The 18454-nt window shown below is 44.0% G+C and overlaps 1 protein-coding gene across 4 annotated transcripts in view; it reads right to left on the bottom strand.

Moving 5' to 3' along the window:
- Positions 1–18454, bottom strand: part of LOC106571749 (kelch-like protein 29) — a 323412-nt gene that overhangs the window by 72515 nt on the left and 232443 nt on the right. For all 4 annotated transcript variants that reach the window (XM_014145163.2, XM_014145162.2, XM_014145161.2 and 1 more), the window contains 3 exons: positions 16746–16942; positions 5895–6007; positions 5547–5693 (listed from right to left, as the gene is read on the bottom strand). In XM_014145163.2, coding sequence (XP_014000638.2) covers positions 5547–5693; positions 5895–6007; positions 16746–16942 — 457 coding nt within the window. The remainder of the gene's footprint in view (positions 1–5546; positions 5694–5894; positions 6008–16745; positions 16943–18454) is intronic.

Genomic DNA, 18454 nt, shown 5'->3' with positions numbered 1-18454 from the left:
ACTTCTTTTTCAAGGTAACTTTACTTAAGCACAATATATACTGAATTTCTTAAGGGTAACTTTAGTGTAGCTTAACTTCTTCCAGTATAAAGTAATTGGTATCTTGGTAAACTATATTTTCAGAGTATCTTCCCCGACACTGGTCACACTTCAACAAATAAGACTGGTGGTTGATACGTCTCAGGGTCAATACATCACATCGACTAACCAACCTCCATGAATGTGGAAGAAGAGGACATGGATTGGAGAGGAGCTCACTGCAGGATACAAACCTTTATGGATCCAATACTAACTCTGCAACCCAAATCTGAGTGATGATACTGTAAACAGATGATGATGTTGTCAGAACAGTATTAAGTCCTGATTAACCAGGTTAGATCACAGTGGGGCTATATGGCACTCCCACAACAAACCAGGCCATACAGTACACTACGGTCGAGTACCCATAAACACTGAATGAACATGTTGAAAATGGACTAGTACAAATTCGACCACTGCTTTTACCTTTTAGCGACAAGAGTGCCATTTTACGCAGAAGGGGCAGGCATACTAATGAAACTACGTTGGCATGCAAATAAACAGCCCCTAACCTCCGTTCTTTTGGCGAATGTACAGTCATTGGAGAAGAAACAGGATGAGCTTCGCTTGAGACTATCCTATCGACGGGCCCTGAAAAACTTGAATATCCTGTTTCTCAGAGTCATGGCTGAACAAGGACATGGATCATATACAGCTAGCTGGTTTTTCTATTCATCGTCAAGACCGTACGGCAGCGTCGGGTAAGGTTAGGGGTGTGTCTCTTTGTTAACAACAGCTGGTGATTTCTAATGTTAAGGAAGTGTATCGGTTTTAGTTAGAATACGTAATGATGAGCTGCAGACCACACTACTTACCAAAATAGTTTTCATCTATATTTTTTCTAGCTGTCTATTTACCATCACAATCCGATGCTGGCTTTAAGACCACACTCAAACAAGCTGTAGAGGGCTTCAGAAAACAAGAAAAGGATCATCCAGAGGCAGCACTCCTAGTAGCTGGTGATTTCAATGCAGTGAAACTGAAATCATTTAACCAAATTCTTACCAGCATGTCACCTGTGCAACCAGAGGCGACAAAACTCCAGACCAGACACAAATGCATACAAAGCTCTTCCCCACCCTCCCTTTGGCAAATCTGATCATAACTTCATCCTCCTAATTCCTGCTTACAAGCAAAAACTCAAACGGGAAGTACCAGTGAGGCGCTCAATACGAAAGTGGTTCAATGAAGCGGATGCTAAGCTACAGGACTGTTTCGCTAGCACAGACTGGAATATGTTCCGGGATTCATCCAATGGCATTGAGGAGTTTACCACATCAGTCACCGGCTTAATTATTAAGTGCATCGAGCATTTTCATTGCCTTTAAATGTATCATGTAGTGGAGCTGCATCGTGGTTTCATTTCAAGCTGAAGTGTACTGTTAGCGAGCTAGCTAACATTAGCTGGCTGGCTCTCTAGCTGACGTTATTATTCTTATCCCAGAGCTGTTTGCTTTGCTAGTTAGAGCCAAATATTAGCTAGCTACTATTGAACGTTAGCTAAGTTATGTGACGTGATTTTACACGTTGTTTACCTAGCTAGGTTCATTGTTTACCTAGCTAATTAGCTACATGTCTTAAGCTAAAGTGTACATCACGCGCTGAATATGGCCAGTGTCAGTAAACGTCTGCAAAGAAGCATAATGAAATTGTTGCCAGCAGAGCTGGTTAGGCTGTTTTCATGTTATCCAGAGGTAAACAAATCATCGGCCAGAGCGTCAAGTGTGCCCTCTGAACGCTCAGAGGGCGAAACAATATGGGTGGGGATAAAGCTTAAGAAGGGGTGAACGATGCTGAATGGGTGTAGACAAAGAGGAACTCTTCACTAGATACCAAAACATTCAAAGGCCATTTTCTCAAAAGTGAGTTTACAAGTTTGTCAACTTTCAAAGCATAATTACTTTCCCATTGTTCCTTAACTATGCAGTATGATATGCCATTTTGTAGTTCTGAGTCTCTAATTTTATCCAATGTAAAAAACACAATTTCAAATGTTGCTATATAAGACCGAATCCAGGTGGTGAGTCACAAATTACATCTCCGTAATCTAGCATGGGTAGGATGGTCATCTGAATCAGGGTGAGTTTGGCAGTTGGGGTGAAAGAGGAGCGATGACGATTGAGGAAACCAAGTCCAGATTTAACCTTACATGCTGACCACACTGCTCGTGTCGCATACATGCTATTCAATCATTGCGCACCTCAGCAAGCATCTGCGTGGCCAGGCGCTAAAATAGAAATAGGTTCTATTTGTGACACTCAATAGTCTGCAAGTCCAGCCTCTTCCATCACCTCATTGGTTTTTAGGAGCATATACCCACGTGCCATCTCCTCATTGGTGTTTAGGAGCATATACCTACGTGGGTGATTGAAAGATGAACTGACATCCACACTACAGTTGGTTATAGTAATGCACCGTAAAGTTGGTTGCCAACCGCCATATAAAGTTCAAAGAAGTAAAAAAGGAGCCTGAGAAAGGAAAGGGATGACGAGAAAGAAATTTGGTTTACCGTTTTATCTGTGGATTAATTGTCGGAGTAGAGGACCTTGTGCATTTCAGGCAAAATAACAACCCAATGTTTATATCCCAGGACAAATTAGCACTGCCACAGCAAGCTAGCTAGCTAAATTACCATAAATGTTTAATGCTTTTCGACCTGTCCCCAAATTAATATAATTGGTTCAGAGTTTGTTTTGATATTTCAACCTGCGTGTCCTGATCGTATCTGGTGTGGGAGTACAAAATCAACATGCACGCGACCGGTTTGGTTAGCATGTTAGCCTTCAGATTTGATATGTGCTGAGAGAAGGACAGTGTACTGTCTAGCCATACTCTCAAGTAGTATGAGGTGACTACCCTAGACCCACTCCAATTCACATACCGCCACAACAGATCCACAGATGACAGTCTCAATTTCACTCCACACTGCCCTCTCCCACCTGGATAAGAGGAACATGTATGTGCGAGGACCGACGCTGGGAGACGAGAAGCAAGTACAGGAAGTTAATATTTAATAAAAAACCGACATGAAACAAGACAAGGACGGCGCCTGGAAAAGGGGAACAAAAATGACATTAATGCTGACACGGGGATGAAACTGAGGAATACAGGCAATGGGCAGGCAATGAATAAGGGGAGGCAATGAATAAGTGATGGAGTCCAGGTGAGTCCAATGAAGCGCTGATACGCGTAATGATGTTGACAGGTGTGCGTAATGATGGGCCACCTGAAGCCCTCGAGCGCCAGAGAGGGGGAGTGGAAGCAGGCGTGACAGTACCCCGCCCTCTAGGGGTGCCACCCGGCATCCAACCTGGGGCGAGCTTGACAGGCCGGCCGAGGCGTGGGAGCTCGACGAACCAGCCGAGGGAGCCCGACGAGCCGGCCGAGGCGTGGGAGCCCGACGAGCCGGCCGAGGCGTGGGAGCCCGACGAGCCGGCCGAGGTATGACGGGGGAGCCTGAAGAGCCGGCCGAGGTATGACGTGGGAGCCCGACGAGCTGGCCGAAGTATGATGTGGGAGCCCGACGAGCCGGCCGAGGTATGACGTGGGATGTGAGCCTGCCGAGCCAACCGAGGCAAGAAAACCTCTTGAGCCAGCTAAGCAATGGGAGCCTGACGAGCCAGCTGAGGCACCCCCGGTTCCTTCAGCAGCGGCACCTGGACCCGACATCAACAAAAAACTCTCTGATGCTTCCAATATTGTGGTGTCAGCATTCTGTGAGGACCAACGCTGGGAGACGAGAAGCAAGTACATATTTAGTGAATATTTAATAAATAACCAACATCAAACAAAACAAAGACAGCATCTGGACAGGGGGAACGCAAACAACATTAATGCTGACAGGGATGAAACTGAGGAATTGACATTCATAGGGGAGGCAATCAATAAGTGATGGAGTCCAGGTGAGTCCCATAAAGCGCTGATGCGCGTAACAATGGTGACAGGTGTGCGTAATGATGGGCCGCATGGCGCCCTCGAGCGCCAGAGAGGGGGAGCGGGAGCAGGCGTGACAGTATGTGAGAATGCTGTTCATTGACTACAGCTCAGCATTCAACACCATAGTGCCCTCCAAGCTCATCACTAAGCTCAGGACCCTGGGACTAAACGCCTCCCTCAGCAACTGGATCCTGGACTTCCTGGCGGGCCGCCCCCAGGGGGTTGAGGGTAACAACACATCTGCCACATTGACCCTCAACACGGGGCCCCTCAGAGGTGCGTACTTAGTACCTTCCTGTACTCCCTGGTCACACACAACTGCTTGGCCGTGCACGACTCCAACATCATCATTAAGTTTGCTGATGACAACGGTGGTAGGCCTGATCACAGACGATGATGAGACAGCCTATAGGGAAGAGGTCAGAGACCTGGCAGTGTGGTGCCAGGACAACAACCTCTCCCTCAACGTCAGCAAGACAAGGGAACTGATTACTGGACTGGACTGGACTACAGGAAATGGAGCTCCGAGCACCCCACCCCCCCCGTCCACATCGACGGGGCTGTAGTGGAGTGGATCAAGAGCTTCAAGTTCCTCGGTGTCCACACACACCAACAGTCGTGAAGATGGCACGACAACGCCTCTTTCCCCTCAGGAGACTGAAAAGATTTGGCATGGGCCCTCAGATCCTCAAAAAGTTCTAAAGCTGCACCACTGAGAGCATATTTACTGGCTGCATTTTCGCTTGGTATGGCAACTGATTGGCATCCGACCGCAAGGCGCTACAGATGGTGGTGCGGACAGCCCAGTACATAACTGGGGCCGAGCTCCCTGCCATCCAGAACCTCTATATCAGGCGGTGTCAGAGGAAGGCCAAGAAAAAAAGACCCCAGCCACTCAAGTCATAGACCACGGATCATCAACTAGATTCAGCCGCGGACCGATAGACTGCAAATTGACCACAAGTAGCCACAACAGATAAAACAATCATTTCAAACCTTGCTTACATTTGTATACGATCACAAATCTCTCCCTTATGTGTGGGAATACTTTGGAACAGATTTCCAAATTAAAATCACTGAGAGCTGATTTGCTGGTGTTTTTACAGTCTTATGTCCTCGCCTGGGGTAGAATACCTCATGATAAGCTGTAGACCACACTATCTTCCAAGAGAGTTCACATCTATATTATTCGTAGCCATCTATTTACCACCACAAACGTTCACAATCATCACATACACTGCTGCTACTCTGTTTATTATCTATCCTGATTGCCCAGTCACTTTTACACCTACCAACATGTACCCCTGCACATTGACCCGGTACCGGTACTCCTTGTACATAGCCTCGCTATTGGTATTTATTGTGTTACTATTTTCAATTTTTATTTACTTTTTAACTCTGCATATTGGGAAAGGTCTCGTAAGTATGCATTTCAAGCATTTCAAGCTGAATACCTGTTGTATTCAGCGCATGTGAGAAATACAATTTGATTTGAACCACTCCCTCCTACCTCTCTACCCTCCCTGCCTTACCTGTACTCTGGAGGTGGGGTCTCGTTTGATCCAATTGATTGCAGTCTCGTAGACCAGTTCCTCAGTCTTGGTATTGAGGCTGTCATTAGACAGGTAGGCCACCAGGTCCTCCTTAGACACATTCAGAATCTCCTCCTGACCTGCCGCCTAGAGCACAAAGGGTTGAAACTTGATTGGGATAAAAATCCAGTTTTTATCATGTTTGGTAGGTGGTATGGTCTTTTTTATGAACATCTTATAAATTCATTCATGCATGTATGCATGTATTCATGCATGTATTCATTAATGCATTTATCCATCCACCCACTCACCCATCCATCGATTTGTTCATTCAGTAAATCCACCTACCTCAGGGAAGTTCTGGAGTGCAAAGGCTTTGGCCATGTTGTGGAGCTCTGTACATCGCATAGCCTCAGCCATGCCCAGCACACCTAGACAGTTCCCTGCTGTTAGCTGTTTCTCTGCAGAGAGAGAGAGGAGAGAGTGAAAAGGTGGGGAAAGGAGAGGGGAGAGAGAGGAGAGGGTGAGAGAAAGAGAGGACAGAGAGGAGAGGGGGAGAGGAAGAGAGGAGAGAGGTGAGAGGGAGAGACAGAGGGGAAAAAAGGGAAGAGATGGAGAGATTGTCATTCACACATCCATTAAAAAGTCGGGATGAGGGGGGAAGGGAGAGAGAAAGAGGGGAGAGCTTTGGTCTATCTGTGTGTATATCTTGGGCTAGGGAGAGAGTGTAATAACTCAAACAGCTCAAGGGACAAACAACAAGGGGAATCGATCGCTAGGTGCCCACTGAGCAGGGCCAGGAGACTGGGAAGGCATAGCAGGGATTAGTACTGCAGGTAAAGACGTTTCTCTCTCTCTCACACACACACACACACACACACACACACACACACACACACACACACACACACACACACACACACACACACACACACACACACACACACACACACACACACACACACACACACACACACACACACAGCCCTGGGCTGGGGCCCACAGTGTGAGGCCTGATCAAATGAGACATAGGTACTGACTACCACCAGATCTCCCATCTATAAGCACAGAGCACTATGTGTGTGTGTGTGTGTGTGTGTGTGTGTGTGTGTGTGTGTGTGTGTGTGTGTGTGTGTGTGTGTGTGTGTGTGTGTGTGTGTGTGGTGTACCAGCTGCCTATACAAATATTAAGAGGAAAGGTAATTTAGAATCTCACTATTACAAGACCAAAATATAATAATAAAAAACAGGGTTCATGTGACAAAGTGTCTGTTAAAGTCTTAAGTTAACTCAGTGTGTTGAAGCTGAATAGGAAAACAAAGCCTTCTGAAATGAATACAAGTGTAGTCTGTTAATGTGGTGTTTGAGCAGATGTGCTTTTACTGTTTCTGAGAGAGAGAAGTCTGAGGGGGCGTGAGAGTGTGTAATAATAACTACAGCTAGACCAATTAATACCTTTACAGAGCTGTGTCTATATCTAATCAATATGAAACAAGGTTGAAATGTGTTTGGTATTCTTATTTGGTTTTTATCTTAATTGATTCCACAGGTACCATTCATTCAGGTTCATTTGTGTGGGTGTGAGGAGAGTCTGTGCAGTATCCATCTGTTATTATAAGGTGTATGTGTGTGTGTGCTGCATGGTGTGCAATATCTCATAAACTCAGTGGAGCAGATTGCAGACATAGTGAATAAAGGAGTTTTATTCCAGGCTCTGGAAGGTTCCATAGCCGCCGGTTGTAAATCCTCCCACGGTTTATTTCTTGTGACTTGAAGTTGTTCTAATATGATGGACAAAATAACATGTTAAATAAGTTACCCTGGTGTGTTGAGGTGTTTTTGTCACACTAAAAAAATCTGATGAACTCAATGCACCATGGCCAAAGTTAATTTCTTCCGCATCTCTTCAGTACATTTGTTGCGAACTTCAATATCCCTGACATGATATCAATGTCTTTGTTCCAAGGTTATACACTGTACCAGTATTATGTCTCTATTCTAACATGCTCAAATGTCATGAATCATGTTCAGGCTGAAGTCTCTGACTACACTACAAACGGTTTCCATGTTTTTCACAAGTCCATATCGTTGGACTGGGGGCCTCAGTGAGAGGCCTGATCAAATGAGACATAGGTACTGACCACCACCAGATCTCCCATCTATAAACACAGAGCACTATGTGTGTGTGTGTGTGTGCGCACGTGCGTGTGTGTGTGTGTGTGTGTGTGTGTGTGTGTGTGTGTGTGTGTGTGTGTGTGTGTGTGTGTGTGTGTGTGCGCGTATACATTGCCTTCAGAAAGTATTCATACCCCTTGACTTATTCCACATTTTGTTGTGTTGTGACAGTCTGAATTCAAAATGGATTAAATAATTATTTTTTTCTCACTCATCTACACACAATACCCCATAATGACAAATTGGGGTATTGACAACCATTTTCAGGTCAAGCCATAGATTTTCAAGTAGATTTAAGTCAAAACTGTAACACGGTCACTCATGAACATTCTTCTTGGTAAGCAACAGTGTAGATTTGGTCTGGTGTTTTAGCTTATTGTCCTGCTGAAAGGTAAATTCATCTCCCAGTGTCTGGTGGAAAGCAGACTGAACCAGGTTTTCCTCTAGGATTGTGCCTGTGCTTAGCTCCATTCCGTTTCTTTTTTATCCTGAGAAACTCCCCAGTCCTTAACAATGACAAGCATACACATAACATGATACAGCCACCACTATGCTTGAAAATATGGTGGGTGGTACTCAGTCATGTGGTGTATTGGATTTGCCCCTCACATAACACCTTGTATTCAGGACCAAAAATGTTTGTCAAATGTTTTGCAGTATTACTTTAGAGCCTTGTTGAAAAACAGGATGCATGTTTTGGAATATTTGTATTCTGTACAGGCTTCCTTCTTTTCACTCTGTCATTTAGGTTAGTATTGTAGAGTAACTACAATGTTGTTGATCCATCCTCAGATTTCTTCTATCACAGCCATTAAACTCTGTAACTGTTTTAAAGTCACCATTGGCCTCATGGTGAAATCTGAGTGGTTTCCTTCCTCTCCGGAAACTTAGTTAGGAAGGACACCTGTATCTTTGTAGTGACTAGGTGTATTGACACACCATCTAAAGTGTAATTAATAACTTCACCATCTTCAAAGGGATATTCAAAGTCAGATGTTTTTATTTTTACCCATCTACCAATAGGTGCCATTCTTTATGAGCAATTGGAAAGCCTCCCTGGTCTTCGTGGATGAATCTGTGTTTGAAATTCACTATGACATTATGGGGTATTGTGTGTAGGCTAGTGACTAAAAAATATAGATTTAATCCATTTTAAATTCAGGATGTAACAACAAAATGCAGAAAAAGTCAAGGGGTGTGAATACTTTCTGAAGGCACTGTATGTATGGACGTGTTTAACTGGCCAAGTCCCCACAAGAATAGAAAACAAACAAACATTTGACCAACTGGGGACATTTTGTGAGAACACACAGAATTAGTGTTAGAATTACATTAAGGGTTAGGAGCTAGGGTTAGTTTTAGCGTTAGGAGCTAGGGTTAGGTTTAGGGTTAAGATTTGGTTTTTGGCTTAGGGTTAGGTTGAGGGTTAAGATTTGTTTTTTGGCTTAAGGTTACGGTTAGGGTAAGAGTAACCCATGTACAAGTCTTTCTGTGTGTGTGTGTGTGTGTGTGTGTGTGTGTGTGTGTCTGTTGGTGCGCGTAAATGCTGCCTATACACTTTAATAATGGAAAAATGTATGTAATAAATGTATCACTAGCCACTTTAAACAATGCCACTTCATGTTTACATACCCTACATTACTCATCTCATATGTATATACTGTACTCTATACCATCTACTGCATCTTGATGTAATGTATCACTAGCCACTTTAAACAATGCCACTTTTATATGTTTACATACCCTACATTACTCATCTCATATGTATATACTGTACTCTATACCATCTACTGCATCTTGCCTATGCCGTTCTATACCATCACTCATTCATATATTTTTTATGTACATATTCTAATTCCTTCCTTTACACTTGTGTGTATAAGGTAATTGTTGTGAAATTGTTAGGTTAGATTACTCGTTGGATATTACTGCATTGTCGGAACTAGAAGCACAAGCATTTCGCTACACTCGCATTAACATCTGCCAACCATGTGTATGTGACAAATAAAATTGGATTTGATTTCACCAGGAAAGGTTGTGGAGCATCTCACCACTACAAGACCAAAATATAATAATAAAAAACAGGGTTCATGTGACAAAGTGTCTGTTAAAGTCTAAAGTTAACTCAGTGTGTTGAAGCTGAATAGGGAAACAAAGCCTTCTGAAACTAATACAACTGTAGTCTGTTAATGTGGTGTTTGATTGAGCAGATGTGGTTTTACTGTTTCTGAGAGAGAGAGAGAAGTCTGAGGGGGCGTGAGAGTGTGTAATAATAACTAGAGCTAGACCAATCAATACCTTTACAGAGCTGTCTCTATATCTAATCAATATGAAACAAGGTTGAAATGTGTTTGGTATTCTTATTTGGTTTGATCTTAATTGATTCCACAGGTACCATTCATTCAGGTTCATTTGTGTCGGTCTTCAGATGGCCCCGGGGGGGGATGGCTGCAATTTTACAGGCTCCTAACCAATTGTGCTATTTTGTTAGTTTCGCATTTTTTCGCATTGTATAAATCATTTTGTACATAATGTTGCTGCTACCGTCTCTTATGACCGAAAAGAGCTTCTGGTCATCAGAACAACGATTACTTACCTCGAACTGGACAAAGATTTTTTTCTTTAATGAGTCCGACGCGAAGGATATACTGCTTCCCGGAGACCAGGCCCAAATCCCCATCATTCGTGTGAAGAAAAGACGGAAATACAGGAGGTCTGGGTGCCTTGTGAGAATTCGTCGGCAAGTGAGTACATCACCACTACCCTCGGTATTATTGGCCAACGTGCAATCATTGGAAAACAAACTGGACGATCTACTACGATTAAGACTATCCTACCAACGGGACATTAAAAACTGTAATATCTTATATTTCACAGAGACTTGGCTGAACGACGACACAAATAATATAGAGCTGGCTGGCTTCTCTGTGTTTCGGCAGAACAGAGCAGCTACGTCTGGTAAGACGAGGGGCGGGGGTGTGTGTCTATTTGTCAATAACTGCTGGTGCGCGATGTCTAATATTAAAGAAAGGTGACGCGGATGCTACGCTACAGGACTGTTTTGCTAGCACAGACTGGAATATGTTACGGGATTAATCCAATGGCATTGAGGAGTATACCAACTCAGTCACCGGCTTCATCAGTAAGTGCATCGACGACGTCGTCCCCACAGTGAAGGTACGTACAGTTGAAGTCGGAAGTTTACATACACCTCAGCCAAATACATTTAAACTCAGTTTTTCACAATTCCTGACATTTAATCCAAGTAAAAATTCCCCGTTTTAGGTCATTTAGGATCACCACTTTATTTTCAGAATGTGAAATGTCAGAATAATAGTAGAGAGAATGATTTCAGCTTTTATTTCTTTCATCACATTCCCAGTGGGTCAGAAGTTTACATTCACTCAAGTATTATTCCCACAATAAGTTGGGTGAATTTTGGCCCATTCCTCCTGACAGAGCTGGTCTAACCGAGTCAGGTTTGAAGGCCTCCTTGATCACACACGCTTTTTCAGTTCTGTCCACAAATTTTCTATAGGCTTGAGGTCAGGGCTTTGTGATGGCCACTCCAATACCTTGACTTCGTTGTCCTTAAGCCATTTTTCCACAACTTCGGAAGTATGCTTGGGGTCATTGTCCTTTTGGAAGACCCATTTGCGACCAAGCTTTAACTTCCTGACAGATGTCTTGAGATGTTGCTTCAATATATCCACATACATTTCCTTCTTCAAGATGCCATCTATTTTGTGAAGTGCACCAGTCTCTCCTGCAGCAAAGCACCCCCACAACATGATGCTGCCACCCCCGTACTTCACGGTTGGTATGGTGTTTGCAAGCCTCTCCCTTTTCCCTCCAAACATAACAATGGTCATTATGGCCAAACAGTTCTATTTTTGTTTCATCAAACCAGAGGACATTTCTCCAAAAAGTACGATCTTTGTCCCCATGTGCAGTTGCAAACCGTAGTCTGTTTTTTTAATGGAGGTTTTGGAGCAGTGGCTTATTCCTTGCTGAGCGGCCTTTCAGGTTATGTCGATATAGGACTCGTTTTACTGTGGATAGAGATACTTTGTACCTGTTTCCTCCAGCATCTTCACAAGGTCCTTTGCTGTTGTTCTGGGATTGATTTGCACTTTTCGCACCAAAGTACGTTCATCTCTAGGAGACAAAACGCGTCTCCTTCCTGAGCGGTATGACGACTGCGTGGTCCCATGGGGTTTATACTTAGGTACTATTGTTTGTACAGATGAACGTGGTACCTTCAGGCATTTGGAAATTGATCCCAAGGATGAACCAGACTTGTGGAGGTCTCTAATTTTTTGTCCGAGTTCTTGGCTGATTTCTTTTGATTTTCCCATGATGTCAAGCAAAGAGGCACTGAGTTTAAAGGTAGGCCTTGAAATACATCCACAGGTACACCTCCAATTGACTCAAATGATGTCAATTAGCCTATCAGAAGCTTCTAAAGCAATTACATCATTTTCTGGAATGTTCCAAGCTGTTTAAAGGCACAGTCAACTTAGTGTATGTACACTTCTGACCCACTGGAAATGTGATACAGTGAATTACAAGGGAAATAATCTGTCTGTAAACAATTGTTGAAAAAATGACTTGTTTCATGCACAAAGTAGATGTCCTAAACGACTTCCCAAGACTATAGTTTGTTAACAAGAAATTTGTGGAGTGGTTGAAAAACGAGTTTTAATGACTCCAACCTAAGTGTATGTAAACTTCCAACTTCAACTGTACATTTCCCAACCAGAAGCCATGGATTACAGGCAACATCCGCACCGAGCTAAAGGCTAGAGCTGCCGCTTTCAAGGAGCGGGACAATAATCTGACGCTTATGAGAAATCCTGCTATGCCCTCAGATGAACCATCAAACAGGCAAAGCATCAATACAGGACTAAGATTGAATCCTACTACACCGGCTCTGATGCTCGTCGGATGTGTCAGGGCTTGAAAACTATTGAGTTTGAGTTTATTTTTACAAGGACATTAATCAACGTTTCAGTAAAAGTACCACCGCGAGCTACCCATTTACACGAGCCTACCAGACGAGCTAAATGAACCAGCTGTTCCGGACGACTGTATGATCACGTTCTCCGTTGCCGATGTGAGCAAGACCTTTAAAACAGGTCAACATTCACAAAGCCGAGGGGCTAGATGGATTACCAGAGAATGCGGGGACCAACTGGCAGTTGTCTTCGCTGACATTTTCAACCTCTCCCTGGCCGAGTCTGTAATACCTACATGTTTCAAACAGACCACCATAGTCTCTGTGCCCAAGAAAGCGAAGGTAACCTGCCTAAATGATTACCGCCCCGTAGCACTCACGTCGGTATCCATGAAGTGCTTTGAAAGGCTGGTCATGGCTCACATCAACACCATCATGCCATAAACCCTAGACCCACTCCAATTCACATACTGCCCCAACAGATCCACAAATGACGCAAAGATTTTTTTGGGGGGGGGGTATTTTTCTTAAAACTGCATTGTCGGTTAAGGGCTTGTAAGTAAGCATTTCACTGTAAGGTCTACACCTGTGTTATTCGGCACATGTGACAAATAACATTTGATTTTGTTTGATCTCAATAGCACTCCACACTGCCCTTTCCCACCTGGACAAGATGAACCCGTATGTATTCATTGATTACAGCTCAGCGTTCAACATCATAATGCCCACAAAGCTCATCACTAAGCTAAGGACCCTGAGACTAAACACCTCCCTCTGCAACTGGATCATGGACTTCCTGATGGGCTGCCCCCAAGTGGTAAGGGTAGGCAACAACACATCTGACATGCTGATCCTCAACACTGGGGCCCCTCAGGTGTGCGTGCTTAGTCCCCTCCTGTACTCCCTGTTCACCGACAACTACAGTACGTGGCCAAGCATGACTCCAACACCATCATTAAGTTTGCTGACGACACAACAGTGGTCCAGTAGGCCTGATCACCGACAACGATGAGGCAGCCTATAGTGAGGAGGTCAGAGACCTGGCAGTATGATGCCAGGAAAACAACCTCTCTCTCAATGTGAGCAAGACAAAGAAGCTGGAGGGCTGAACAGGCCCCCATTAACATCGATGGGGCTGAAGTGGAGCGGGTCGAGAGTTTCAAGTTCCTTGGTGTCCACATCACCAACAAACTATCATGGTCCAAACACACCAGGACAGTTGTAAAGGGGGCACGACAACACCTTTTCCTCCTCAGGAGACTGAAAAGATTTGGCGTGGGTCCCCATATCCTCAAAAAGTTCTACAGCTGCACCATCGAGAGCATCCTGACCAGTTGCATCTCTGCCTGGTATGGCAACTGCTCGGCATCTGACCGTAAGGTGCTACAGGGGGTAGTGCGTACGGCCCAGTACATCCCACTGGGGCCAAGCATCCTGACATCCAGGACCTATATATTAGGCGGTGTCAGAGGAAGGACCAAAAAATTGTCAAAAACTCAAGTCACCCAAGTCATAGACTGTTCTCTCTGCTACCGCACGGCAAGCGGTACCGGATCCCCAAGTCTAGGACAAAAAGGCTTCTTAACAACTTCTACCCCCAAGACATAAGACTGCTGAACAACACTGCTAATATTCACTGTTTATTATCTATGCATAGTCACCTTACAAATGATCTCAAATAACCTGTACCTGTACCCTCACACATTGACTCGGCACCGGTACCCCCTGTATACAGTATAGCCTCGTTATTGTTATCTAAATGTACTGTGTTACTTTTTGATTGATTAGATTTTATTTTACTTTAGTGTATTTAGTAAATATTTTTTAAACTCTATTTCTTGAACTGCATTGTTGGTTAAGGGCTTGTAAGTAAGCATTTCACTGTAAGGTTGTATTCGGCGTATGTGACAAAAATATATATTTTAAGAGAGTCTGTGCAGTATCAATCTGTTATTATATGGCATGTGTGTGTACGTGTTGCATGGTGTGCAATATCTCAAACTCAGTGGAGCAGATTGCAGACATAGTGAATAAAGGAGTTTTATTCCAGGCTCTGGAAGGTTCCATAGTCGCCGGTTGTAAATCCTCCCACGGTTTATTTCTTGTGACTTGAAGTTGTTCTAATATGATGGACAAAATAACATGTTAAATAAGTTACCCTGGTGTGTTGAGGTGTGTTTTTGTCACACTAAAAAAATCTGATGAACTCAATGCACCATGGCCAAAGTTAATTTCTTCCGCATCTCTTCAGTACATTTGTTGCGAACTTCAATATCCCTGACATGATATCAATGTCTTTGTTCCAAGGTTATACACTGTACCAGTATTATGTCTCTATTCTAACATGCTCAAATGCCATGAATCATGTTCAGGCTGAAGTCTCTGACTACACTACAAACGGTTTCCATGTTTTTCACAAGTCCATATCGTCGGACGAAACGTGAAAAACAAATCGATATTTATTTTCACTGTCTTCCCCCTCCCTTTTACTGCTCTGACCTTTTTCATCCCATTGCCAGACATCCTATCCTTGTCTTAGAGCTCTCTCCACATCTCCCCAACCATCTCTATTAAATGGTAGGTATAATCTGACATTTACCGTCTCCCAGTCCCTTGACCTCCTAAACCCATGAGTACGCATTTGCTCCTCAGTTGACCCCTGGGCTTTCCCCGCCAACACCCCTCCCCCAACCTCCTTTTCCAAGACCCATATCCTCTCCCTCCCTCCCCACCGTATGTAGGCATCGATCGGTCTGAGTATCTGTGGGTTCTATCATAGCTTACGCTGGAGGATTTGACATATAACTGACAATTGTTCCCTGACCTTTTGTCCTGGCGCCTCCCAACTCCTGAGGGCCGAGAGGAGAGAGAGAGCGACAGACCTAGAGACAGACCGAGAGACAAACCGGGATAGGGAGCAAAATTATGTCTCCCTCTTTTACTTCGGGGGGGAATTTACGCTAAATTTGGACTCCTGTCAGAAAGGGTGCGAGGGACTATGTGCCAAAGACAGAAACTTAGGCTTAGTGTGACGAGACACCTACTTACCCACATCCCCCCACACCCCACACCCTACAGGTGAAGTCAGAAGTCCACAAGTCTGGTTCATCCTTGGGAGCAATTTCCAAACGCCTGAAGGTACCATGTTCATCTGTACAAACAATAGTACACAAGTATAAACACCATGGGACCACGCAGCCATCATACCGCTCAGGAAGGAGACGCGTTCTGTCTCCAAGAGAGGAAGAGGCCACTGCTCCAAAACCGCAATAAAAAAGCCTGACTACAGTTTGCAACTGCACATGGGACAAAGATCGTACTTTTTGGAGAAATGTCCTCTGGTTTGATTTAAACAAAAATAGAACTGTTTGGCCATAATGACCATCGTTATGTTTGGAGGGAAAAGGGGGAGGATTGCAAGCCAAAGAACACCATCCCAACCGTGAAGCACGAGGGGTGGCAGCATCGTGTTGTGGGGGTACTTTGCTGCAGGAGGGACTGGTGCACTTCACAAAATAGATGGCTTCATGAGGAAGGAACATTTTGGATATATTGAAGCAACATCTCAAGACATCAGTCAGGAAGTTAAAGCTTGGTCGCAAATGGGTCTTCCAAATGGACAATGACCTTAATCCTATAGAAAATTTGTGGGCACAACTGAAAAAGTGTGTGCGAGCAAGGAGGCCTTCAAACCTGACTCAGTTACACCAGCTCTGTCAGGAGGAATGGGCCAAAATTCTTATTGTGGGAAGCTTGTGGAAGGCTACCCGAAGCGTTTGACCCAAGTTAAACAATTTAAAGGCAATGCTACCAAATACTAATTGAGTGTATGTAAACGTCTGACCCACTGGGAATGTGATGAAAGAAATAAAAGCTGAAATAAATAATTCTCTCTACTATTTTTCTGACATTTCACATTCTTAAATTAAAGTGGTGATCCTAGCTGACCTAAGACAGGGGATTTTTACGAGGATTAAATGTCAGGAATTGTGAAAAACGGAGTTTAAATGTATTTGGCTAAGGTGTATGTAAACTTCCGACGTCAACTGTATGTCATAGGTACATACCTAGGAAGGACACACCGACTTTGCAGAAGGTGTTGAATTGGAACTTGTTGGCGGCCTCTAGCAGTGTCTTGGCGTTAGCTGAGTCTATGACCAGAGAGCCCGTGTAGACAAACTCCAGCAACAGCTCCAACACGTCAGCTCCAATGTTGCTCATCTGCAGCTCTAGCTTCTCCCCGCTCCTCGTCTCCCCTGACGACCTGACCAACCAACCACGGTAGACGGGAGTTAGACACCGAAGAGACGCACACACACACACATAACTAGGACAAGAGCTACACACAGATACACACACTCACATACACTCGCACACACACAACCTGGGTCTTTACAAAACAAGGGAAAAATAGCAGAATCAATACAATCGAATACAAAGTAATACAAAGTATTTTTGGGGTCTATTGTTTTTACAGTAAGAGACTAGGGTTTGTAACAGTACACAGTTATGGTAGTTTGTGCTCCATCTGAAACAAAACAGTTCTCTCAAAACAAGGATTAGGAAAGCACAAGTAATTTGTTTGTCTTCATCATGGCAAATTAATATCCAAAAAGGCATGCTTTGACATGTGTGTTCTCATGTATGCATAGATATTCAAGAAGATGCATACATGCTAATGGCAGACAAATGACAGAGAGATGGGAGGGGGTGATAAAACCACACATGTACTGACAGATTGGAAAACCACTAGGTATGTTACTGTAGCTGTCTGATCATTCAATGTTATTGTAATGGAAGACCTTAAGCTATGTTAGCTGTGGTATGTCTGAATGCTAGCATAGAGTTGCGCCCAATACTACAATCTTGAAGCCAGTCTCCCAAGAATCTGCCAGATCATTAGATTTGTTTTTGTGCTTTTTTTCCTGTGTTTTTTTTAAAAGCAATTTTGAGATTCTGTTTTGTAAAGAAAAGCTCTACATAAAATACATATTATTATTATTATTACAATACTGTATGACTATCCTGTGTGCTGTATATCAATGCTACAAATCAGATTCATATATAGTGTGGTGCTGGGTGGGATATCTCTAGCTAATGTAGTCCTCCCAGCCTCATGGCGATTGGTTGCGTCAGAGTCCGCCTGCATTGTGACATCATCAGGATCAGTAATTAGTTGATGTGTTCTAACTCTACGCCTTAATGTCCCATGTGACACAACATAATCTAGTCAAGGGCAAAATAAACAGAATCAATGCCCCAGAATGCAGTGTGAGATACTGTGTCATTCCCCCGAGGGCTGTGGACATAAACAATATGAAAACTACCAACGATTGAGATGGATGGGGTGTATTCTCCTTCTGTTGTTCATATCGACTGGCTACACTGCATAATGCTCAGTGTCTGTCTGTTTCAAGTGGTACTGTCTCTTACTGGGTTGGTGTGAGTCGATAAAATAGCTTTTACAGAGCATACAGTCAGACACAGTTTTGATGCCGGATGCAGACAGACGGACACAGACATATGGACAGGATGGTTAGAGTGAAGAGGAAGGAGTGGGAGAGAGAGAGAGAGAGAGAGAGAGAGAGAGAGAGAGGGGGGGGGGAGATGAGAGGAAGAGGGTTGGTTCATCCACAGGGACCAGCAGCCATCCTTCAGAGGGGGGTTGGGAGGGATTAGGTGGGGTTGGGGGTGGGGTCCATGACTGTTCCTGGGTCTTTTAAATAAGAGATCCCCCCCCCTGCCCCCCAGCACACCTAAACCCAAAGCCCAAAGC

The sequence above is a fragment of the Salmo salar genome, chromosome ssa15 (assembly GCF_905237065.1).
Source record: "Salmo salar chromosome ssa15, Ssal_v3.1, whole genome shotgun sequence".
Taxonomy (NCBI): domain Eukaryota; kingdom Metazoa; phylum Chordata; class Actinopteri; order Salmoniformes; family Salmonidae; genus Salmo; species Salmo salar.
This window is presented reverse-complemented; position numbering and strand designations above follow the sequence as displayed.